We start from the raw sequence: 24,187 nt of genomic DNA on the forward strand, positions 1-24,187 counted from the left end.
ACTGAGGATGATCAAGGCGTTATCTGGTTTGGGGACCGTTTAGTGGTTCCGAGGGTCGAGGCGCTGAGGAAGAAGATCCTTGATGAGGCTCATGATTCGTTGCTATCCATTCACCCTGGCAGTACAAAGATGTATCAGGATTTGAAACCCCGTTTCTGGTGGACTCGCATGAAGCGGGAGATTGCTAGGTATGTGTCTGAGTGCGACGTCTGCCGAAGGGTGAAGGCTGAACACATCAAGCCTGCCGGCACACTCCAGCCTTTGCCCATTCCATCTTGGAAGTGGGAAGAAGTTGGGATGGATTTCATTACTGGCTTACCGAAGACTTCGAGTGGGTATGACTCTATTTGGGTCATCGTGGACCGGTTGACAAAATCCGCGCATTTCCTTCCTGTCAGGACCACTTATTCTGCTAAGCAGTATGCGGAGTTGTACCTCACTAGAATTGTTTGTCTCCATGGAGTGCCGAAGAAGATCGTTTCTGATCGGGGTACACAGTTTACTTCTCATTTCTGGAGAAGTTTCCAGGAGGCTATGGAAACCGAATTGTTCCACAGCACGGCGTATCACCCGCAGACGGATGGTCAGACGGAGAGGGTAAATCAGATTCTCGAAGATATGCTCCGTGCTTGTGTGCTCACTTATGGGAAGAAGTGGGACATATGCCTGCCGTTCGCGGAATTTTCGTATAACAACAGTTTCCAGGCTAGTATTGGGATGGCGCCATTCGAGGCCCTTTATGGTCGGAGGTGCCGTACGCCGCTGAATTGGTCTGAATCCGGTGAGCGGGCTTTTCTGGGTCCGGATTTGGTCAAGGAGGCAGAAGACCATGTCCAGAATATCCGCAGGAGTATTCTCACGGCCCAGTCTAGGCAGAAGAGCTATGCGGATCGACGTCGCCGAGAGCTCACCTTTGAGGTGGGGGATCACGTGTACCTGAAGGTCTCACCTCTCAAAGGCGTTCGTCGATTCCAAGTCCGAGGCAAATTGGCGCCTCGGTATGTTGGTCCATTTCAGATTCTTGCTCGGCGTGGAGAGGTCGCGTACCAGTTGGACTTACCTCCGTCTCTCTCCGCCGTACACAATGTGTTCCATGTGTCACAATTGAAGAAGTGTCTCCGAGTCCCGACGGAAGTCGTTGAAATTGCACCCCAAGAGTTGCAACCGGATTTGACATATTGTGAGCGACCAATTTGTATCTTGGATGAAGCCGAGCGCAAGACACGACGCCACTCTACCAAATTCCTGAAAGTCCAATGGAGCCACCATACAGAAGCCGAAGCGACATGGGAGCGGGAAGATAAGCTCCGCTCCGAGTATCCTGAGTTCTTTGAGGACTTGTGAAAGATGTCGTAATATGGCATATTTGGAATCTCTCACATGAGTGTGCTCATCGTTCTCTCCACGACTCGTACTGAATCTCGGGACGAGATTCTTTTTAGGGGGGGAGGTTTGTCACGTCCCGAAATCCATAATTGTGTGTTTTAATCCTAAAACATGCAATTTCAGGTTCATGTTCCAGTTTGGGTCACTGGAGCACTTCACTTTGAGTCAATGAGGTGGGAGAAGGAAAAACTAAGAGAAATAAAGGAGCTGGAAGCAAGTCTGAACTTTCCTCTAGGTAAATGGGGCCCACTTGGGTGGAAAATATCTCTCTATAAGTGGGCAACAGCTCTCTCTCCCCTCAAACCTGCCCATACGTACTCCTCACCCACTCCACCACATAAGGCTTTTTGAGGAAGCAAGTTGGAGTTGGCTGTCTCTCTCACTCTCTCTCTTAGGCTCCCTTTTTCCCCTTTTGGATCCCTACCTCTGGGAGCAAGATCAAGGTACGTATGTGGTACTCATGTGACCACCAGCTCAAGGACTACTCGTCCATCCAATTCATTTTCAGTTTCCCCGAAGGAATTCGAGCTGGTTCTGAACTTGTTTGGTGTTCTTTGGGAGAAGCAAGGAAGCAGCAGTTTTTCCTCTCTTCTCCAAGCCATTTTCCGTCGTTTCCTCCTTCAACTGGCGGTCACCAACCTCAGCAAAGGACCTTAGGTGAGTCTGCTAGGCTCCCATGGCAAGTATGCTCATTTTTGGTTGGATAGATCTTGAATCTGGAACTAGGGTTGCAAAGTTCTTAAAGTTCTGCAGTCTGGGAACAAATGAGGATTTATGTGGATTTGAGTTAGGAATCATGTTGCTAGGCGGCTGAGCAAAGTCTAGACCCTGTACACCCTTCTAGGCATTTTTACTTTTGATTTAGAGAGACTCTCAGGTTAGTTTAGCCTAGTTTTTCCCTTCGTAATGGCTGCTGTTCTGGAGCTGCGCAAGACTGATTTTACTGTAGCGCCGAGCACTGTTCACCCGAGCACCCCGGGTACTGTTCACCCGACGACCCAGGGTACTGTTCACCCGAGCACGAGCGCAGTCACCCCGAGCACTCCCGAGCACCCCGGGTACTGTTCACCCGACGACCCCCGGGTACTGTTCACCCGAGCACGAGCACATTCACCCCGAGCACTCCCGAGCACCCCGGGTACTGTTCACCCGACAACCCCCGGGTACTGTTCACCCGAGCACGAGCGCAGTCACCCCGAGCACTCCCGAGCACCCCGGGTACTGTTCCCCCGAGCACCCCGAGCGCAGTCACCCCCGAGCACTCCCGAGCACCCCGGGTACTGTTCATCCGACGACCCCTGGTACTGTTCACCCGAGCACCCGAGCGCAGTCACCCTCGAGCACTCCCGAGCACCCGGGTACTGTTCACCCGACGACCCCCGGGTACTGTTCACCCGAGAACCCGAGCACGGTCGATCCCGAGGACCCCGGTACTATTCACCCGAGCACCCCCGGGTACTGTTCACCCCGAGCACCCCCGGGTACTGTTCACCCCGGGTACCCGTGAGTACTGTTCATCCCGGGCACCCCGAGCACGGTTTATCAGGCTTTCCTGATAGCTGATAGCTTGTAAAATTCGTAGTTAATTCGTAGGAACTCCAAACTTTTTGAGACCACTTGGAAAATTCTGGTTTGGACAGTACGATCTTGGAATAATGTTGTCATGTATTGTGGAGCATATTTTTCTTACATGATCGCATTTCATACATGCTCATTACATTGCACGCGTTGCTCTCTGTAGTGAACGCCGATCCGTCGATCCCGGAGGCCGTGGGCGATCGTGAGGCGTCCCACCTTTCTGATTCAGGGCAGCAAGGCAAGCATCGTTCATATTGCACCGTGTCTACTTGAAAATTTAATATGTTATCTACGCTTATGTATACATTGCATGTGTCGGGTACTGAGTTGGGTAGAACCTATGCCGATGCATTATCCCATTTCGGTCACATGTCATGTGTTGTTCCTAGGAGCCTAGTGGTGTCATCGAGGTCTAATTTTAGTTCGCTATGCTTAGTGGTACTTAAGCTTTCCGGTAGAAGTCGACGACGGCGTCCACCGTTGTCGCGAGCCTAGGACTTATTACTTGTTCGCACTTATGGTTGTGTTGATGATGAGTCGGTTTGGTGAGTGGTGAGTTGAGACGAGGTGTGGGCGGTGTTAGGGGTGTCATCTGCTCACGAGGAGTCCTCAGGCAGTTCGGGGAGGGAACCCGGACACCGTAGACCGCTTGCACCGGTTAAGCACCGAGCGACCATGTTTTGGTCGTAGAGTTTCGATGTGGGTTGTGGCATGGTTGGATTGGGGTGGTTTGGTCGGTATGTGGTTGGTGGTTTGGTGGGAATGGTTTACCTTTATACACTTGTTGTTACATATCTGTTTTGATCAGGTAGTTGGCAGGGTTTGAGTTGGTGGTTGGTTAAGTCAGTTGCTTACACCTAGAGTCTAGGTTGCTTACCGCTTAATGAACTTAAACATGTCTTAATCCTTGCTACAGCTTTAAATGCATGATCCTTGGAGTCGAGAATATATATACTCATACTGTGTAAGACTTGCTAGTACCTTCGTACTAAGGGTGCTGCCCTTAAGTTGCTTCCAGGTTCGCAGGTCGGCAAAGAGGAGGCAGTGTTCGGCTACTTTGTGCCTGCCGATCAGGGTGGCGGGCAGGAGTAGCACCTTCTACTCCGAACTCTGGCGCTTTTGGTATGGAGCCTAAGGGCATACGGCTCCATACTCTTTTGTTGTATAGGTTTTTCTTCCGCTGCATAGTAGTTGTTGTTGTTCCTCTTTTGTTGTAAATTGTGGAAGCAGTTGCTTGTTTAACAATGGTAATCCAGTTTAATTATTTGCTCTCTATTAAACTGTGTTGTGATATTTGAGTTGGAAGGCATGTGTTCCGATCCTGGGCACAAAACACGTGCCGGGACTACCGGAATGGTATTCTGGTTAATCGTCGAGGTTGTGATTATGACTAATGATCATCCTGATGATTAATTAGAATACTATTTGGACGGTTCCTCACATGTACATGCACATTTAGATTCTTGATACTAGCCACGCAATTGCAAGTGGAAAATTCCAAGTCAAAAATTTCAAGTGGAAAATTCCAATTGCAAAAATTCGAATAGAAACATCTCAAGACAAGATCTAGAAAAAAAAAACTAGGGTTCGGGTTCCATATGCTTTTGGCTGCTACGATGGGGAATGAAAGGGGAACTGTTTTGCTTTCCATATGCGCACTCGGACCGCGTCGCCCGCAAGCTGTTTAGCTCTTACGTGCGTGTTAAACAAGAGTGTCAAGCAGAAACTTGGCCACACGTGTTGCCGGAAGCCAGAATTAAATAAGCACCTTGGCACTTACGAAACTGGTTGTTAGAGATGACATTAGTGAGGGTACATACGTTTATCCACAAAAGGACTATACTGTATTGATATGTGCCCAATTTCTTTTCGTTTCTTTAGTTCAGTATTTGTCGCAAATTTTCTATGAGCAGTGTCTTTTCCGATTAAAAGTATGACGCCATGCACGCACACCATTACATGCACACATGTGAGTGTGCAACTTTACACCGTCAAATAACACTCATACTACATAGGAATGCTCGTTCGCATGACCCAGACATTCGTTAAGCCTAAACGTGAAATAAACAACCCAATTGGAGCCCAAACATCCATGATCTTCAAAGTTCAAACTGACTGCTCACCTCCAGTGTATGTTTGATTTGAGAGGGAGAGTTTGGTTCGAGTATTTTACGGTTCCTTTGCTACAATGTGTACGGGTTCCATAAGCCAGTAAAAAAAATTCCCCTCTCATCGTCCTCGTCTTGCGTAGTCCTCGTTTGCTTGCGTAGCATGAAGCCAGTCAACCAACGGTCATGTGTAGAAAATAATTTTTTATTTGGCACGGTTTAACTGTAATTTAAGATGCGATTTTAGTTTCTGACATTTTCGATGGACCGCTCCGGATTCGATTAGGTTCTATTAGAACCCACACTGGAGATGCTCTTAGACTCGAAAAAGTCGTAACTTTCGGTCACCTCGACTCCACTTTTCCTTTTCTCCGGCGCTCTAACCGGTATCGAGCCGATGGCCCTGTTTTGGTGTCAAGAAAATAATTTTAGATTTCTGAATTTCTCCAGGAAGTCTTGTCGCAAATTTCTTTTGCCCAGGACGGGTTTTGGTATCATTTTGCTTGCCGAACTGACGTACTTTGAGAATGACAGTGATTGACAACATGCTGTTAGGTTAAATGAAGCTCCTCTGTTTTTCTTGTGACAAACAATGAGAACATACTATTTCCGAAGAAAAAAAAACAATGGACACATGTCCCACACCTTCATGAATATCCTCAACAATCCATTTCCTATTACCACGATCTTCAGTAATCATGTTGACACCTGCAAAATCCATTGTCTTAGGGATGAAAATAAAAAGGTCCAACATGTTCGTCACCAAATGGACTTCATGACTATATATATTCCGTATTGGGGATTCCGTATGTTAGAATTGGCTACGCTTATGTACTCATATGTGCTTTCCTAACATGACCAAAGGAACTGTGTCCGATTCTTTTCGAGAAGTAGAGCAAAACTAACACAAAACTACAACGTTATTTGTAGGCAGTCGACATGCTCACTTGCACTAAAATTCAAGAAACCCTTTATTTGCACTAAAACTCGCATGTTCAAATTCCTGGGCGACCCACGCGGAATGAACCGGGATTTGGGCCTCCCAAACAAGCCTAGAGCAACGATAAAATTCCATGAAGTTGCATGCTGATCACCATAACCCATAACATGTGAAGCACCAGAATCGCAAAGTAACAAATGTTCAAACATGTGGTGTGAATAGCAGAACAGGATTGTAGAACTGCACTGATTATAAAAGGGAAACATCACCAATGTGTAAGAGGATAAGAGTATAAGACCAAACAGATACGAGGTGCTACACCAAGGCATGGATTTTATACCCAACGACAGTGGACGAATAACCTATGCCCTATATATCGAACCAGCAAAATTGATACATTCTACTTCAAATGTGTCATGCACCAAGGAACAGGGCAGAGGACCATGCAACTGACATACTGAAGAGATCATCCAATGCAAGTAGTACCTACCAGCGACCCAGTCAGGCTTGCAGCAATACAAGCTTGGGCACAAATTAACTAGAAACTGACCAACCTGGAAATGGCTACGAATTATGCAACCAAGAAAGTTCAGGTGACCGAGCTCTCTCTCTCTCTCTCTCTCTCTCTCTCTCTCTCTCTCTCTCTCTCTGTTATCTTTTTCTTTACGTTGCGCCTTCGTTATCTTAAGAAAAAATGGTGCACGCAGAGGTCGTTCGGCCAAAGCCTGCAGATGGGGAGGGAGGTGAAGTTGAAGGTAATAAGCTCAGCAGGAGGAGGGAGTAGCCAGGGCCAGTTCAGTGCCCACCACACTGATCCCGCCAGCGTCTGCATCGAACATGGCCCTCTTCCCCTCCAGCAGGCTGGCACCGCAGTGCGCGGACGAGGTGTCCTGCGCAGAGCATGATTAATCGACATGAATCAGCTTGTAGGTGCCTCGATTTCTTAACTATTAATGCTTACAGACAACAATGGAACAGCAAGCCAATGTGAACTAATTGTCAGCAGAATCATGTCATAGACAGAAGAACTGGAGGGGAAACTAGGCCCAGGCAACAGCTTCAGAGAGTTCTTAACAGCAAGGAGAGAGAGAGAGAGAGAGAGAGAGAGAGAGAGAGAGAGAGAGAGAGAGAGAGAGAGAGAGAGAGAGAGAGAGAGAGCAAGTGGACTTACCACATGGCGTAGAGTCATGCCGGAGAAAGGCTGCATCACTGGGAGGGTGCTAAACCCGGCAGCAGTAGTAGCAAACAGCTGTTGTGGCTGGAGGGGCGACCTCGGGCTGGGCAGGGGCAGCTGCAGCTTGGCTGCGACGGCGTTGGTGGACGACGCCGAGGGCGGTGTGGAGAGGGCGCCAAGCATCACGCGCTCATCCAGGCCGGACGACGCGGCCGCTGCCTCAAACGGGGCTCGCGACGACCGCGGGAGCCCTGGCCCGGCACTACTGGGGCAACTGGTGCTGCGAGGGAGCCCGGACCCTGGCCCAGCGGCTGTCGGGCAGCTGCTGCTGTCTCCGCCGCTGATGGTCATGCCGGAAGCCATGCTTGGCCACAGGAACGTGCCCTGTGGCTTGTAGATTCGGAAGCTGCTCTTCCTCGCCGTCCTTTCCGAAGACTCCGGACCGCCTTGGACGACGGCGCCATCTGCCTGCTGGCTAATCTGGTCACCAGAAGCCATGTACATTGCTGTGCCAGGAAAAGCTTCTCGACTGCCGTCACTGGGAGCCACTTCCACCTGATGAGCTCTTTCCATATTCAGCGGCAGTGGCAGCTGATCCTATACCATCCAATTGGCACCGTTGTTCTTGATTAGTTACTTGTACTACTAATGGATTATGTCATATGTTCGTTTGCAGAGGCTGCGCAAAACAGACAAAGCATGCACAGAGCCACAGACTGCATTGACATGCAAAGAAGCTACCTTGAAAGAAAGGAAGGAGCTGGAGAGAGATGTAATCTGCTCCCCTAGCTTGTCATTCTTATCAACAATATACTGGTACTTGTCCTGAATTAAAGGCAAATTCAGTTAGTAATTGTGTTCATAGCTGCACAAAGCTAGTAGAACAGAATACGAAGAGAACTGGACCAAAATAAAAAATCAAGATACTCTAAAGAAACATCCCTGCTTAGTTGGTACAGATGGAGAAGATAGTGTCATGTCTAGCTGCATGTATGTACCTTGATGGATAACACCTCCTTCATCAGCTCACCATTCATCTGAACCACATTCTCGTACATGTCCTGAAAATAAAAGGCAAGCTCGTTTCTGTAAATGCAGCAAAACAAAGCAAAGTCAATGCTTCACCGTAAAGCATTTCAGGCATCACAACAGGTTCAGAAATGTAGATCAATTAAGACAAAGGGAATCATTTCTCAGTTTTCCTTTTGTTTGCATGGAAAGTGCCATATTTTTACAAGCAGAGAGTGTTTGCTGCATGCATCCACTTACCTTCAAAGAGAACACCTGCTTCTCAAGATTTTCGTTAACCTTGACAACACTCTTGTACTTCTCCTGAGAAACAAAGTAATAAACTTCTATTACTGCATTTAACATGGGCATGGCAAACACAAGATTTTTTATTTCCTCAATACGAGCAGTGCGGCAAGTAAAGCTGAGAAAGTGTAGTTTCATGCTAGCAAGAGCATGCACATCCTGGCTTCAGAGACTTGAAAAGGGAGTTACAGATGGCAGCCATATGGAAATATCAGTGAAACTGAATTGAGACTAGAACTTCAAAAGAACTTCCATAAATAGACGAAAATGATTATCCATATATATATATATGAGAATTGCACATCAATGCAAGTTCATAACACACTACATATTTTGCTCAGTTCTAAAATCAGAAGAGGCCAACAAAAATATCATCTTTCTTGAAGAATGGAGGGGACAACAATAGAAGTGAAATGATTGAGAGGGGAAATAAGAAGAGGATCTTATGGAAACCTTCAATGAACTGTAAGCTCTCTCTGCATCGAAGTTCCCATCCTTGTCCAGTAACTGCTCCATGTGCCTTCACACCACCACAAGTCAAACTTGGCACAAAACTGGGAAGAAATCTTACGTCTATTTACAAACTTAAATAACAGTGATGCTGCAACAAAACTACAGACTAGAGTACAGACCAATGCAAAACGTACAAACTGCAGTGGACAGAGAAAAGGAGCAGAAAAGGAGAGACCTTTTTACGCATTTGACCTCCTCGGCGAGCTCCTGGACCTGCCTCTTAACCAGTAGGTCGCCGGCAACGGGGGACACGTCATCACCTGGCTTCCATCCCGGCGGCGGCATCCAGTATGGATCAGAAACACCGGCCTCTCGCCGTACCTCAGCAAGTTCGGCCGGCTCCAGCCAGTACTCCATGGCACCATCCGCGTTGTGCCGGCGACGGAACCGGTGAGTGCTGCCTTCCGGCACCCGGCCGGCCATGTGCTTCAGCAGGTGGTCAAGGAGACCGGTGTCGCCGATGTGCTTACGGGCTTCCTGCCGCAGGTCCTGCCGCATCACCGGCGCGCTGAAGCGGGCACCGCGGGAGCGCATGATGTCGAGCAGGCTCCTCTCTGCTGCGGTGTAGCGCTCGGCTGACCACCGGTCCTTGCCGCGACGAGGGTCACCGTCGTTGGACTCCACGGTGCGCTTCTTCTCCTTCTTGGAACTCTTCTTGCTGTGGCCCTGAACCTTCTTATTCTTCTTGCCCTCGTCTCTGTGCTTCTCCATGCTGCTCTCTTCTGCCTCCCGCTTCCTTTTACAGTTTCTTGCGCTCTTCGTAACTTCCCGCGTTGCTGGACGCCGCTGCTCCTCCCTGATGCTGGCCTCCGTGTCGTAGCCATCGACGCTAGCCTCCTTGGGAGCATCATCAGGATGCCGGCCAATGTACCTGACACGGCGCCTCATGCCCCACCCGGTGCCATCGCACTTCAAGGTGGTGAGCAGGCAGGACTCTACTGGCGGCGACGCAGCCCGTGGCTGAGCCTGCTGGGACGCGGCGAAGTTGTAGAGGCGGGGCTTGACGAGCCAGAAGCTGTCCTGGTGCACCTCGCCCTCAAGCTCCTCCTCGGCCACCCGGCGGCGCAAGATGCGCGCGGCGTGATTGCTGCTCATAACGAAGCACTCGTCGAGCTCCGGTCCGGTGCCTGACGCCGGGCAGGAGGAGAAGAAGCTGCGTAGCGCCAGGAGGGACGGAAATTTCACCGTGACGTCCAGGTTCGTGCACTCGCTCACCTATGTACAGTTGTACACAGGCATCAGGTGATCAGAAACAAAATAACCAAATCAAACACACTACACACACGCTAAACAGATCAAGAAATTGAGAGCAGTTGAATCCCAGAAAGAAAAGCCTCACCTTTACCACTCGTATGGATTTCAGATGGATTGGGGATTTGGGGGGCAGCTTCTCGTGGTCGATCTCGTAGAAGGCTCCTGATGAAAACAGACCAAACCCAAGGTGGTTTCAAGAACTTAGCATGAAGAATGGGTGAATGGCAGTGTTGCAGCATATATGCCCGTGCTCAGTGCTCACCAGTGTGGTAGGTGGGGGTGGCGTAGGTCAGGCTCTGTCTGCTCAAGGGCGACCTGGGTTGGATCCTGGAGTCGTAGTTGGTATCATCCTTGCCATTTCTGGTGTGGCTTCTGGTTCCCTTTTTGTAGTAGTACTTGCTCACCTGTGGCTTCTTGTGATGTGCAATGGTCACACAAGAACGGGTGAGAGAGAAACGAGAGGGACTAAAATGGTAAAGCCTTGGAGAGTGGGCGTGCAATGTGCATTGTAACCTAGCCTTGTGCAAGAGAGTCAGCAGTCAACATCACGTACCACTATACCTTCAAAGACAAAAGAGACACACACGAAGGGGACACCTTTCTGTTCTTATAGGACAACCTGACAAATTGGGTCTACTTTTTAACATGCGACGTTGTTGGTCCCGTTTTGATCAATGGTATATACATGGCTTGTGCATATCTCCATGGCTGAAAATTTTGCATATCTAGCTAATTGTCATATTCAACTTGCAATGTTAACGACGCTGACTGGTGAATTGTATATTGAATACCATATATTGTGGCAAATTGTGCAACTACATGGGACTTATTTATTCAGAACAAAGACTATATTACGCTAATTGTATGAATGGATTCAAAACCAATAAAATTTATCGAGTAAGAAAGTCACTTGAAAGTGATTAGCAACAAAAATTAAATTGACATCAATCTCTGGTATGATCAGCTAATATTCTGAGAATGTGCATTTTAATTTCTATTTGATGGTAATTTTAACACCTGTACATGTAGAATGTTCAGTGACCAATTGCACAAAGGACTCGTGCAATAAAGCTACCCTATTACTTCTTTTTTTGCCACATCCAGCTATATATGGAATACCAGTGTGCATGCATGGACATCATAAGCGAAACTACTAGTTGTTCTTCCGTATCCACAAAGGTAACAGTACATCATTCCAAATTAAGCCCGGCTCAACGAATTAAACGTGCTTCAATTAGTGAGCTCAACGGATTCAACAAGGCTTTTGCATGAAATACTAAACCCCACTATTTTGGCAACACATCGTATGCACTTGCACTTGATTAAATTAAACAAGACCAGTCTACCAAACTCTGCAGTTCAGGTAACCAGCTACCCACTGATAACGCCACACTACTCCGTATCTTGCAAGAGCTAGCATCAAAGTATCATCAACCACGTCCCAGTTACACATCCGATCAAATCAGCCAAAAAGCAACTATAGCAGCACATACACAAATATCCTAGCAACTAAAAGCATCCGAGCGGAGCAGTGGATCAATGGAAAGGCAAACAGATTGGCCAGTGCCCGGATAACAAAGAGCAAAGGGAAACGAACTGGCAAAAGCCGCTGCGTCTACGTGTGTGCGTACCGTGGGCGAGTTCTGCAGATCAGCCGCGAGCGCAGGAGACGCCTGCACCATCTCTGCGTCCATCTGCATCCCTGCCAGAGCCTTGTCTCCTGCGAAAACAAAAGCCAAACCAACCGAATCAGCACCGGATGTATAGATCAGTAATTAGAAGCTGAACTGAATAAATTAAGAAGCCAAAGAACTAGCCGATCTTCTACGGTCGAGATATAGAAAGCACCAACAAAATCTGCAAAACCTAACCAAATTAAATGCACTAAACACAGGCACTGTATCCTGCCATTTCCGATCAAACTGGGGTCTAGAAAATTCGAAAAAAAATGTTCAAAAACACATGGTTTGCAACGGCATCAAAAGACTGGCCAAATCACCGAATCCCATTACCAAGCTGATACCGAACACTGGGACCTTGCAGGAGAGATAGAGAGAGTGCGCCTCGTCACGTCAAGCGGCAACACATGTGATACTGGCTAGCTAGTACTATACGAATCTGCAACCGCTGCTGCTAGCCGGATGGATCAAAAGCGCGGCCTCGGAAAGCAGCGACAAGGCGGAGATCGGAAAGGAAAGCCTCGCTGCTTTTGCGATCAAACAACCAAGCTTTACGCCCTGCCACGGAATCGCGCAGGGATGGTACGAACCGGTCCGCCCTGCGCGGCTTCCTCCTGCCTGCGCGCAGCAGCCTCTCGAGCGAAACCAACACCACCACCAAGGGATGATCGATCAAGTAGCAGAAGAACGGCAAAAAGAATCTCGATGCTTTTCGAACCAAACAGTACAACCAGCTCGCGCCCCGAGATCGAAACGAACCCGAACAAAAAGAAGAACGAGATCAAATATTCAAATCAGCACGAAGACACACTACCACCAGAACGTGCAAAAGAGATCGCAGAACCCATGCGTGCGTGCTCGATCAATCAAATCAACTCGGAGACACACTACTCACCGTACTTGCTGCTGCTTAATTCACCAACCCCTAATGCTTGCTGCTGTTGCTTATGGTATCGGGATGGGATCAAACTGAATTAATTAGGCCGAAATGGGGCTAGAAATTATGGGGGAAATTAAATCAAATTGGGTGCTAGCCAACTCGTATCGACTGGTTATTTGGATCGATCGATCTGAGGATCGATCCCAAAGGTGGGAGCTTTGGGAGGTGACCTAGTTCATGACGGCCGGGGAGGTGGGGTGGATGGATCGGCGGGTGGGAGGTGGGCTAGCGTTTTTGGTAATCAGCAATCGATGGGGCCTCACCTCGTCGACCAACGTCGCCTCGGCCGGGACTAAATAGTGGCGTGGAGGAGAAACCTTTCTAGAGAGAGAGACTAGAGAGAGAGAGAGAGAGTGGGGAGGGGCAGCGCATGTAATGCCGTTGCAGAGAGAGGAATCTAGGACACCGCGGCTAGCCTGACGGAACGGCCGCGCCGCGCCGTCACGCGGGCGCCTCGTCAGCCGGGGGGTTCGAGTGGGTGACACGTGGGCCATCTGTCCAGGGACCCCACGTGTCTGTCAGTGCGATCGGGTCCGATCGCTTGGTGTTGTGCGGGTGACGACGCTGTCACCGTGACAGCAGTGGATCCGAAAGGGATGGCGCGCGAGTGGGAGCGTGACCCCGTGGGCCCGTTCTGTCGGCGACAGTGCGTAGCGCGCGGAGGGTTCCCGCGAAGCATTTGGCGATGGCCGGGCAGGGCACACACGCATGACGGAGGGGGAGAGAGAGAGAGGAGAGGTATGTGATGACGAGGCGAAGAGATACGGTAAAACCACTGGGGAGTGAGTAGAATTATTACAGCAGTAATAAACGTCAGTGCAGCACCACTGTCGCATCACGCAGAGACCGCTAGCTCCCGGTGATGGTAATTTTGCGATCGATCCGGGAGCTTCTTCGTCCCCCTGCGCGCGCGCTTGTGCTTCAGCGACCATGCGCGCGAGGTGCAGGTGGAGGCAGGGTACAATGCTTGGGTTGCTTGCGCAACCAGCTAGCAAAAACATTAAAACACCACGCGCGCTTGCGAATCAGGCGATAGGGCTAGCGGCAACGGGTTAGGGCTTCATGTTAGTAGCGGCGGATTCCTAACAGGCGGTAGGTTAGTTCGGTGGAGGAGGCGGGTGCTGGTCAAAGCGGCAGGGACGTCGACGACCACGAGGGCGGAGGATGGTCGGTGGATGGTGCCAAGGAGGCGATGAGCAAAGACGGTCCAGTAAAGCTGGGTTAGTGTGACGGCGGAGCACCGTCGAAAACGGGTGGAGACGGGCGGGAGATAGGGAAACGGAGCCGACGTCAGGAGGCGAGAGCGTCGGGAGATTAAAGATGAGTCACTGAATTTTTTAATAAAAAAATAGATGCCTATTTTTTACATCCCCTTAAAAGCGTGATGACCGATGCAACATTTGATCTCTCTCTACCATCTTTCTTTCATTAAAAAACAAGTGGTAATTAATTTTCCGGCTAGGGGTATCATCATTGCTATGTAGGCCTTGCTTGCACCGCCTTGGTTGATCGACATGTCGACGAAGCTCGCACGCTTCACACTCATGCAAGAGCAAACACACAAGCGCTAATTACCACTAGCTTAGAGCAACTCCAGCAGAGTAGGTATATCCATGGTCATAGCTATATTTAGCTATTTCACACAAAAAACTAGCTTCAGGAGACTAGACATCGGACTGACCATTCCTATAGCAGTAGCCAAACTCATCAACTCGGTCGCCATCTTTGACCAACCCCAAGCGAGTCGCCATTTTCCCCACCTCTGTTCCCTCCACCAAAAACGTTGCCACGCTTCCATCCCCACACCCCCTTCCTCTTCTTTGCTTTCACACTAGTTGGATCCTCCCGCGACGCTTACCCTGCCCTGCCCTCTCGCGCCTACCCAAAGAGTCGCGTGTTGTGCTCAACCATCGGCGTGGTGGTGGTGGTGGCTGTCGGCTCCTATGACTGGGTGCGACGCTCGAGAGGCGATCAACGCCTGCCCTGCCCTTTTTGTGCTAGCCCTCGGCATCGCGTCGAGCAGAGCGCTCGGTCGTCGGTGTGGTGGGCGCGGTGCGCTCGGCCATCAGTGTGGGAGGGGGGTGCAACAGTAGCAACTCGTGACAGCACGCAGCACGATAGCACGCGGCATCACATGGCACACAGCAGCAGCAGCAGCTCGCCTGCACAGAGGTGAGAAGCATGTATTCTTTTATGGAATGAGGAGAAAGTGATGTCAATTTGTGTGGTTTGAGTGCTATATTACGACTGCAGGATGTTGGTTGCATAATTTGATGGCTAGATTGAGCTATTGCCTGCTATCAATACGAGAGTAGAACTTTTAGGTTTTGTGCATTACAAGTGTTCGATGAAATATCACTATAAACACAGAACTGAATTTGTCTCTTGCGTGTTGAATTTGGTAGGCAATATGGAGCAGTTTGTTAACCTTTTGAGTCAGGGAGACACTGGTTGGGATAGAAACCTGGATTGGCTTATAGTTGAGGAGCAAGCAACATTAACTGAAACACCTCCTTCGTCCACATGACCAAACAACAGAAGATCTAAATTTTTTTGCGAGGAGGAAGATAAGATGTTAGTGTCGGTATGGCTAAATATAAGTATAGATGCAGCTCAAGGGACCTAACAATCTCGCTCTACTTATTGGAAGAGAATTCATTCATACTTTCACGAGCACAAGAACTTTGAATCGAACTGTAATCCAACCTCACTTTAGAACCATTAGGGTGATATTCAAAAAGCTGCTAACAAATTTGCTTCTTGTGTTGACGAGGTTGAGCGGAGAAGGCAAAGCAGTATGACGGAGAGAGACAATGTACACGTTATTTATGTCAAATACTTGTAAACTCTTTATGTTGTATGCAAGTGAAGTAACTCATAATCATTTTTTACTTGCTTAGATTGTTCAAGTATGTCTATGTACAAGAGAAAACAAGATAGGAAAGCGTTCCAGTTCTTGCATTGTTGGCCTCTACTATAACACCAACCAAAGTGGTTCGATTTGTTGTCTTCATAGAAGCAGAAGACATCATCTAATTCATATACAAGTTCTTCCACTCGTGTAAGTGCCAATTCAAGTAGCCCAATAGATGATGAGGAGGATGTAGTAGCAACTCTAGAAAGTGATCCCTTGAAAAGACCAACCGGTAAGAAATAGGTGAAATTGCGATGAGTTGGAAGTTGTCTAGTCAAAGAAGATAACATGTACATGGAAGCATTTGAAAGTTTCTGAACAAAGAAGGTAGAAGCGGAGAGAGTGAAAGAGTTGAAGAAAGAGTAGTGCTACGAATGAGCACATACACAAGAACAAAAGAGGATTGCAATGGAATAAGAGAGGATTGCACTTAAAGCAAAAAAAGTTGAAGTTATGAATAAAGAGTTGGAGTTCAAGAGATGGATGGAGAAGGAGGAGAGAATTATGGGGATGGACACTAGTGTCATGACTGGGCCACAACAAAAATATTACTTGAGTTTGCAGAATGAGATCATTGCTAGACGACACGATCGCTCGGATTGAATTATGTATTATGTTGCATTGAATAATTATCTTGTGTTTTAGATGTGATGTGCTATAAGAACCACTAATGTGTTGTGAGAACTTTTTAATATGTATCTGTTGAACTATCTATTACGTTGTGAGAACTTTACCCGTTATGTGTTATGAAATATTTAAATAATGCATACATTGCGAAAGCAAAAGATACATGATCCGGATACATTGTTAGAACTACAACATTTCAGTTCACTCCATGGAGTTGCCATAGTTGTTCAACTAGATTAATCTAAAGCTAGGCGTGAACATCCTGGGATCTAATGGACCTAAGATTTTGAATAAACTGTTCTAGTTCAGGCGTGGGCTTATGAGAATGTATTACTTGTTCTCCCATTCCATGGTACTGGAAGTCATGTTCTTCTGCCGTCTCATCTTCAACTCTCATATTATGCATGATGATACATGCTGTCATGATGTCACCGAGTATTTGTTGATCCCAAAATCGAGCTGGTCCTTGAACAATGGCAAAACGAGCTTGTAGAACTCTAAATGCTCGCTCCATATCCTTCCTAGCTGCTTCTTGAGCTTGGTTGAAATATTGTTTCTTATTCCCTTGAGGAGATGAAACTGACTTCACAAATGTTTCCCATGTAGGATAAATATCATCTGCAAGGTAATATCCTATTGTATAGTTATGATCGTTAATGGTATAATTCACTTGTGAAGCTTGACCTTAAGCTAACTTTGCAAAGAGCATGGAACGATCAAGGACATTGATATTTGAGACCGAGTAATCCAAAGAAAGCATGTCAAATTCAGAGAACATGTGAAGCAACTGCTTCAAAAATAATTGTGGGCTCGTGCACATGGCCGTTATACATACATTGCCATGCTAAAGGATTTTTTTTTTTCACTTCCAATATATGCAATCTATGCTATCTAGTATTCTAGGGAAACCTCTTTGCTCTCAAATGGCAAGTAATCTAGATGTATCATTCTCATTTGGAGATGTAACACCCTAACTTTCAAATTTTCTCAAAAGTTAAAATTTTGTTAGAATTAAATAGGGGCCATAGGTTTTTGTTCAATTAGAAAGTAAATTAATTTATAAATTTAGTTTTCCATAGGTTATAAATTTAATTTGCAATAGGTTTTTATGGTGAAAAATATTTGCAAAAGTTTGCTAGAAGGTGCTCGTTTAAAACCCTTTGCGAAAATGGTTCAAAAGCAAATAGAAAAGCTTTTAGAAAATTCTAAAATCCTAACTGCCATTTTCCCTCTCAAATCCGGCCTAAAACCCCTTTTACCCTCTACCTTTCTCTTCCTTGGGCCGTAGCCTGCTCGCCCTCCCCTTTCTCTCTCTGTTTGGGCCGAGCCCAAACCGGCCGAGTCAGCCTACTTTTGCTTCCCCACCCGCTCCCTCTCTCTGGCCAGCGGGCCCGCACCGAGCCGAGCCGCCACACCGAGCTGAGCTGCCGAGACCCATCTCCTTTTCTTCCTCCTCTGACCCAGTCCCAAGCTCCCTCCACCGCCGCCCATTTCTGCTTCCCCGCGCCCTCTCCTCTCCCAGTAACTTTCAGGTTCAAAGCTTTTAGCGCCATCAAGGCACCCTTGCCCATTTCCCCTCTTTATTCCCTTTCCATTGCGCATTCAAGGCGGAAAACCACCAGCCATAAAGGCCATGGCCGCCGCCCCTTCCCCTTCGGATTCCGGCTGCTCCGCCCGCCCTTTCCTCTTTTAAAGCCGCTCTCCTTCTTCTAGGTGAAGTTCCGCAACATTTCCACCCGCTCACACCCTTTTTCCCCGCTCAAATCATCGTCGTTGCCCGCTTCTTCTTCGGCTCTAGTGAGATGTGCCGCCGCCGTCGTTCTTCACGTGTGTGCCGTCTCCAGCCGAACTAATCCCATGATTTGGAGTTAGCCGTAGTAGTTTATACCCTAAAAATTTGTAGGCACTACCTCATTAGCAACCTGTGTGAAATATATACATATCATAAAGTCTAAAATATATTTTCACCCAATATGATCTTAATCTTCTGCAACATAGATGGCTGGAATTGATCAAAGACTATGGTGTGGGAATACATTATCACCCTGATAAAGCAAATGTTGTGGCAGATGCCCTGAGAAGGAGAGGTTATTGCAATATGATTATGCTGCAAGAAAGCCAGCCAGAATTATGTAAGGAGTTCGAAAGGTTAAATTTGGGTTTCATCACTGATATGGACACAACTGCAATAGAAATGAAGTCAACATTGGAACAAGTCATCCGAAAAGAACAATGGGAGGATGAGAAAATAAAAGAGATCAAAGAACTCATGAAAATAAATAAAGCTCCGAGATTCTCAGAGGATAGTCAAGGAAAAGTGTGGTTTGGAAAAAGAATTTGCGTACCAGATCAGAAAGCTTTGAAGGATTTGATCTTGTGAGAAGCCTATGATTCTGCATATTCCATTCACCCTAGTAGTACTAAGATGTATTAGTATCTGAAAGAATATTACTGGTGGCATGGTATGAAGAGAGATGTCACAGAATATGTAGCTTTGTGTGACACCTGTTAGAGAGTAAAGGCAGAACATCAAAGGCCTGTAGGATTATTACAACCCTTGAAGATTCTCGAGTGGAAATGGGAAAAAATTGGTATGGATTTCATCGTTGGGCTATCCTATACCCAAGCAGGTTATGATTCCATCTGGGTAGTGGTGGTTTATCTAACTAAAGTTACACATTTTATCCCAGTTAAGACAACATATTCAAGTGCAAAACTTGTCAAGCTGTATATGTCAAGAATTGTGTGCCTACATGGTGTACCCAAAAAGATCATTTCAGATCGAGGTACCCAATTTACCTCTCGCTTTTGGCAGAAGCTGCATGAATCCTTGGACACTAAGCTGAACTTCAATTCTGCATATCACCCTCAAACCAATGGGCAGACAGAGAGGACCAACCAAGTATTATAAGATATGTTAAGAGCATGCACTTTGAAGTACAAGCAAAATTGGGATTAAAGCTTACCATATGCGGAGTTTTCCTACGATAATAGCTACCAAGCCAGTTTAAAAATGTCTCCATTTGAAGCTGTGTATGGAAGAAAGTGTAGAACTCTGTTATACTAGAACGAGACTGGAGAAAGCCAAGTGTTTGGACCCGAAGTTCTTAGAAGAGCAGAAGAGCAGGTTTAGACCATACGAGAAAACTCGAATATTGCACAGTCTCGATAGAAGAGTAATGCGGATAATCGACGAACAGAGTTAACCTTTGAAGTTGGAGATATGGTATACTTGAAAGTTTCATCCGTTAGAGGTCTCTGCAGGTTTGTAACACCCTAACTTTCAAATTTCTCAATAGTTAAAATTTTGTTAGAATTAAATAGGGGTTATAGGTTTTTGTTCTTTTAGAAAGAAAATTATTTATAAATTTAATTTGCCATAGGTTATAATCATGCTTGATGCATTCATGTTGTTGTTGTTTGCAATAGGTTTTTATGGGTGAAAAATGTTTGCAAAAGTTCGCTAGAAGGTGCTCGTTTAAAACCCTTTGCGAAAATGGTTTGAAAGCAAATAGAAAAGCTTTTCTAAATTCTAAAATCCTAACCGGGCCATTTCCCCTCTCAAATCCGGCCTAAAACCCCTTTTAGCCTCTCTCTTTCTCTTCATTGGGTCGTAGCTCGTTCGCCCTCCCCTTCCTCTCTCGGTTTGGGCTGAGCCCAAACCAGTCGAGCCAGCCTCCTTCTGCTTCCCCACCCGCTCCCTCTCTCTGGCCAGTGGGCCCGCGCTGAACCACGCCAGCAAAGCCGAGCCGGTTTCCCCCTCTTTATTCACTCTCCATTGCGCATTCCGCCAACCATAAAGGCCATGGCCCCGCCCCTTCCCATTCGGATTCCAGCCGCTCTGCTCGCCCTTTCCTCTTTTTAAGCCGCCATCCTTCTTCTTGGTGAAGTTCCGTAACATTTCCACCCGCTCACGCCCTTTTTCCCCGCTCAAATTGCCGTCACCACCCGCTTCTTCTTCGGCTCCGGTGAGATGCGCCGCCACCACTGTTCTTCACGTGTGTGATGTCTCTGGCCGATCTAATCCCCTCCTCAGCACTGCAGGACCATCCGGAGTCGAATTCATGGACCTTCATCGACGTTTGGCCACTGGAGCACCTCTATCGTCGCCTCACCAACCGACACTGCCATCCTCACCGTCGCCCAGCCACCCCGACGCCGCTCCTGCCGCCTTTTCGCTCGGGGTAAGATCACCAGCCCTCCCCATCTCTCTTTTCTACTGCTCACCGGTGAAGCCCGACCACCAGAGCCCCCATTCTGGCCACCCTTCGGCCACCCGCCGTTGCTCCATGCCTTTCCAGCGCCTTCGGTCCATGGTGGACCCGTGGCCCAAGCCTCTGACCGTGGTCCAGGAGCCCCATATATCAGTTCCGTAGACTTTTCAATAGAAAAATAAAAGTTAGAATTTCCAGAAATTAGGTAAAAATAGTATAAAGGACCCTCAAACTTCAATCAACCATAACTTTTCGCTCGTAACTCCAATTTAGGTGATCCTTGCGCTCAAATTCTCATAGAGACATGCATAATCTTTTAATAGGGTTTTTACCAACTTTGTTGGTGTACTGTTCTTATGTTTGATTGTATGCTCGTGTAGATGATTTAGTCCAAGAGCAGTTCAGGAATTTCCAGGAAGAAGACTTTGAAGGAATCATGCATCACCTTGACAAAGGCAAGTGTCTTGATCATGTTGTGAGCTCAGTTTTATTATAAAGTCAGATTTTTACAAAACATGCATGCTGCTTTTGTTGGTGAAGTGGGTAGTATAGCAAACACTATTTTTATATACAGGCTTTACACTTATAGATGCTTATTTCTCAGTAATATCATGTTTCTACTTAGCCATGCTTTTAGATGAACATGTAGTATGTAGGTGATGAATCATAAGGTATGAAATTAAAAGTTGAGATAAAAGTGTGTTAACATAATTGATGTTGTTAAGGGAATTTGCAACAAGGAATTTAGGGTTTGGGCAAGAAGGGAATATTGGTGTGTGCCTGTTGATGTGTTCTAGGCATGATTATCTTGGATGTATGCGTGGTAATCTTGGATGTATATGTTTGGTGATTACCCTCGTTGGATGGTTGGTGGTCTTGCTCATACCATGTTAAGGACCGGTTCGTGAAGCGATCACCTATAAAAATAGTACAATCATGATACCTATATGGTACAGTTTGGCTAAGTAACTAGATGTTCTCCCAGTAGTATATGAGCCAGATGGATGTGTAGAGAAGGAATGAGTACTTCCCAATTGTACCTGGCACAAGAGGATGCTTCTGGGGTGGAGGGTTACTCTACTTATGTACGGTGGTGAAACCTCAGTGGGCAAGTACATATTGGGAGACTCTTTGAAAAAGCCTCGTAGTGATCTCTTGGTGTGCACCTCAGAAGTGTGTAAGGTACCGACGGGTACCGACAAAAGAGTTGGTTACGACTTGTGGGTAAAGTGTACCAACTCTGCAGAGTGTCAAATTGAATATTCAACCGTGCTCACGGTTATAAGCAGCATAGACCCTCACATGATTAGTCGGGTGGGTTTTTTCTATGGTTAAGAATTGGTTGAATTCTCGGAGGTTAAAGGAGATCTTTTGCACTTCTTACTTTTTAAAATAAAACTGCTTTTCCATAGTTAGTGCTAAAATTGGCTCTGATGCAAATAAAACCCTAGAGAATAGAAAACCTTAGTTTAAGCCTCTATGTCATACTTTTCCCAACTTATTGAGTATTGGAAATACTCACACTTGCTTTTAAGAAGGTGAAGCTTATGAAGAATATCCTGAAGACAGTGTAGAGTTCTAGGTTTATGGAGCTTCCGGTCGATTGTTTGTAGTGTGGAGTTGTGCTGTGTTTTTTGTTCCGTTGTTATATAACTTTTTTCTTTAGACCTGTGTAGTTATTTTATAATAAATAACGTTGTAACAATGAGCATTGTGTTTGTTATCCACTAATGGCATCGCTATATATATGTGTGTAAACTGATCCTAACATACATATAGTTTATATTTGGTTTTGGTCTTAAAACCAGGTGTGACAGGAGATCTCAAGTACTCACCTCTGAAGACTTGAACAATAGCTTTGATAAATCTTTTAAAACTCTCTATAGAGGTACTTTCTCCAATACAAACATAATTATTCGTAGCATCCACTGGTACTCTATATGCTAGCTGAAGTAAAGTTGCAATAATCTTCTGCAAATGATAGAACCCAAGTTGTCCAGCTACATTTCTTCTCTGCAGAAAATAGGGGTCATGTGCTTCTACAACTTGTGCAATGCGCAAAAATAGAGGCCGTGACATTCTAAACTTGTGGTGAAAAAAAAATGAGCATAGGAGGTTTAGCAAACAAGGTGAATAAAACTACATGGACATATTGCAAACCTTCGATAGAAGAACGCTGGGCCGTGGGTTGGATTATCTGAAAAATATTCTTGGTATAGTCTTGCATGCCCTCTAACCCTATCGCATTGAAGTTCCTACCATCTCGACACGAAACCTCCATGGCGTCGAGCGTTATCGAGCTGATGTTGTCAACGGGCTAGTTGCCTTACAACCAGAAACACTTTATCGTCATTATCCGACAACGACGAATCCAACACATATTGCATAGCTAATCCACAACGACTCATTTCTAAACCGATGTAGGAGGAGTAACAGAGAGGGGGAGGAAGAATACTGTGTAGGAGGAGCAACCAGATGTCTGCCCATATATAGAGCGGAGATATAGTCGTTGGGAAGCCGTTTGAAAAAACTAACCGTTGGAATATAACTGTTGTAAGAAACAGTTGTTGCGAATAAAATATAGTATATGAGATGTAGAGAGTGAGATTTAGCTAATCTATTAGAGTGTACAGAAATATTGAAGAGAAATTTTTTAAAATAGATAGCCAAATAAAAATATAGTCAATCAAATTTAACTAGTATGTCGGAGTAGCTCTTAATCTACACTCTCACTTACCTAGCCGGATCGTAATTAACCACGGTATGGCTTGTTTGATTTGCGTTAATGTTACTTGGACGCATGCTTGCAAAGCTACTACTGAATCACTAAAAATCTGGCGGAGTAAAATTCTCCTAGAGAGGTAGATTTTGTTATTATGGGCACGGAGTCAACGGTTGCACGAGGCTGGCAGCTGGCTCACCGCTCACGCAATCAGGGTTAGTTCTGTTACGCGGCGTGGTCCAGAGGGAGGCTGCGCGAGGAGGATAGATGAGACCGGTCATGGACTAAAATTTCATCGAAATTTCAGTGGTGTATTGCAAATTTCGGGAATTTTGAAAAGAAATAAAATATGTAAATTTAGAATTTTATTTTACTAACATATAAGACTCATAGAGCAGATGATGAAAGATGATATTAATTTTAGATAAATTTTATGAAGTTTGGTATTTTCTGTTCAAAATAATAGCGTTTTTAATTTAATTTAATTCAATTCCTGATGTAATAGGAACATGAAAAGATACAAACAATCAATTATCGGCTAGCTCGGACGAGTCATGATAAGATTCGAGTAGAATCGACTAAAATTCAATCAACCCCAATCAGCCTCGACTAGATACTCGAAAAGTATCTTGACTAGTTCACTCGAGAAATGTATCGACTAAAACACGCAAGTAGTATATCGACTAGTTCACTCGATTAAACACTCGAGTAGTATTGCAGTGTACTTACCTGATAGTGACGTGAGATGCAAAAGCCCCTGTGATATCGATAGGCGATAACAAAGATGAAGTAGTCGAAGTTGATCTCAATGTAGTAGACGGCGA

The 24,187-nt window shown here is 46.2% G+C and overlaps 1 protein-coding gene across 1 annotated transcript; it reads right to left on the reverse strand.

Annotated features, from left to right (window-relative positions):
* Positions 1 to 6,260: 6,260 nt before the first annotated feature.
* Positions 6,261 to 13,141, reverse strand: LOC133915769 (protein AMEIOTIC 1-like). Its single transcript, XM_062359064.1, has 11 exons — positions 12,842 to 13,141; positions 11,899 to 11,987; positions 10,530 to 10,680; positions 10,353 to 10,429; positions 9,189 to 10,228; positions 8,954 to 9,020; positions 8,456 to 8,518; positions 8,185 to 8,247; positions 7,928 to 8,011; positions 7,184 to 7,783; positions 6,261 to 6,902 (listed from the first exon to the last, which is right to left on the reverse strand). The coding sequence occupies exons 2-11, from the start codon at positions 11,965 to 11,967 to the stop codon at positions 6,777 to 6,779; spliced, it is 2,340 nt and encodes a 779-aa protein (XP_062215048.1). The 5' UTR covers positions 11,968 to 11,987; positions 12,842 to 13,141; the 3' UTR covers positions 6,261 to 6,776.
* Between the last annotated feature and the right edge of the window lie 11,046 nt (positions 13,142 to 24,187).

Source organism: Phragmites australis, chromosome 4 (genome assembly GCF_958298935.1).
Source record: "Phragmites australis chromosome 4, lpPhrAust1.1, whole genome shotgun sequence".
Classification (NCBI taxonomy): domain Eukaryota; kingdom Viridiplantae; phylum Streptophyta; class Magnoliopsida; order Poales; family Poaceae; genus Phragmites; species Phragmites australis.

What these genes read in the sequence shown, in the direction of transcription:
- LOC133915769 (XM_062359064.1), bottom strand. Translation starts at nt 11,967, where the DNA reads ATGCAGATGGACGCAGAGATGGTGCAGGCGTCTCCTGCGCTCGCGGCT. An exon ending in ATCTGCAGAACTCGCCCACG is followed by an intron (nt 10,681 to 11,898) that starts GTACGCACACAC and finishes GCACATCACAAG; the next exon opens with AAGCCACAGGTGAGCAAGTA. An exon ending in GCATGACTCTACGCCATGTG is followed by an intron (nt 6,903 to 7,183) that starts GTAAGTCCACTT and finishes TGCTCTGCGCAG; the next exon opens with GACACCTCGTCCGCGCACTG.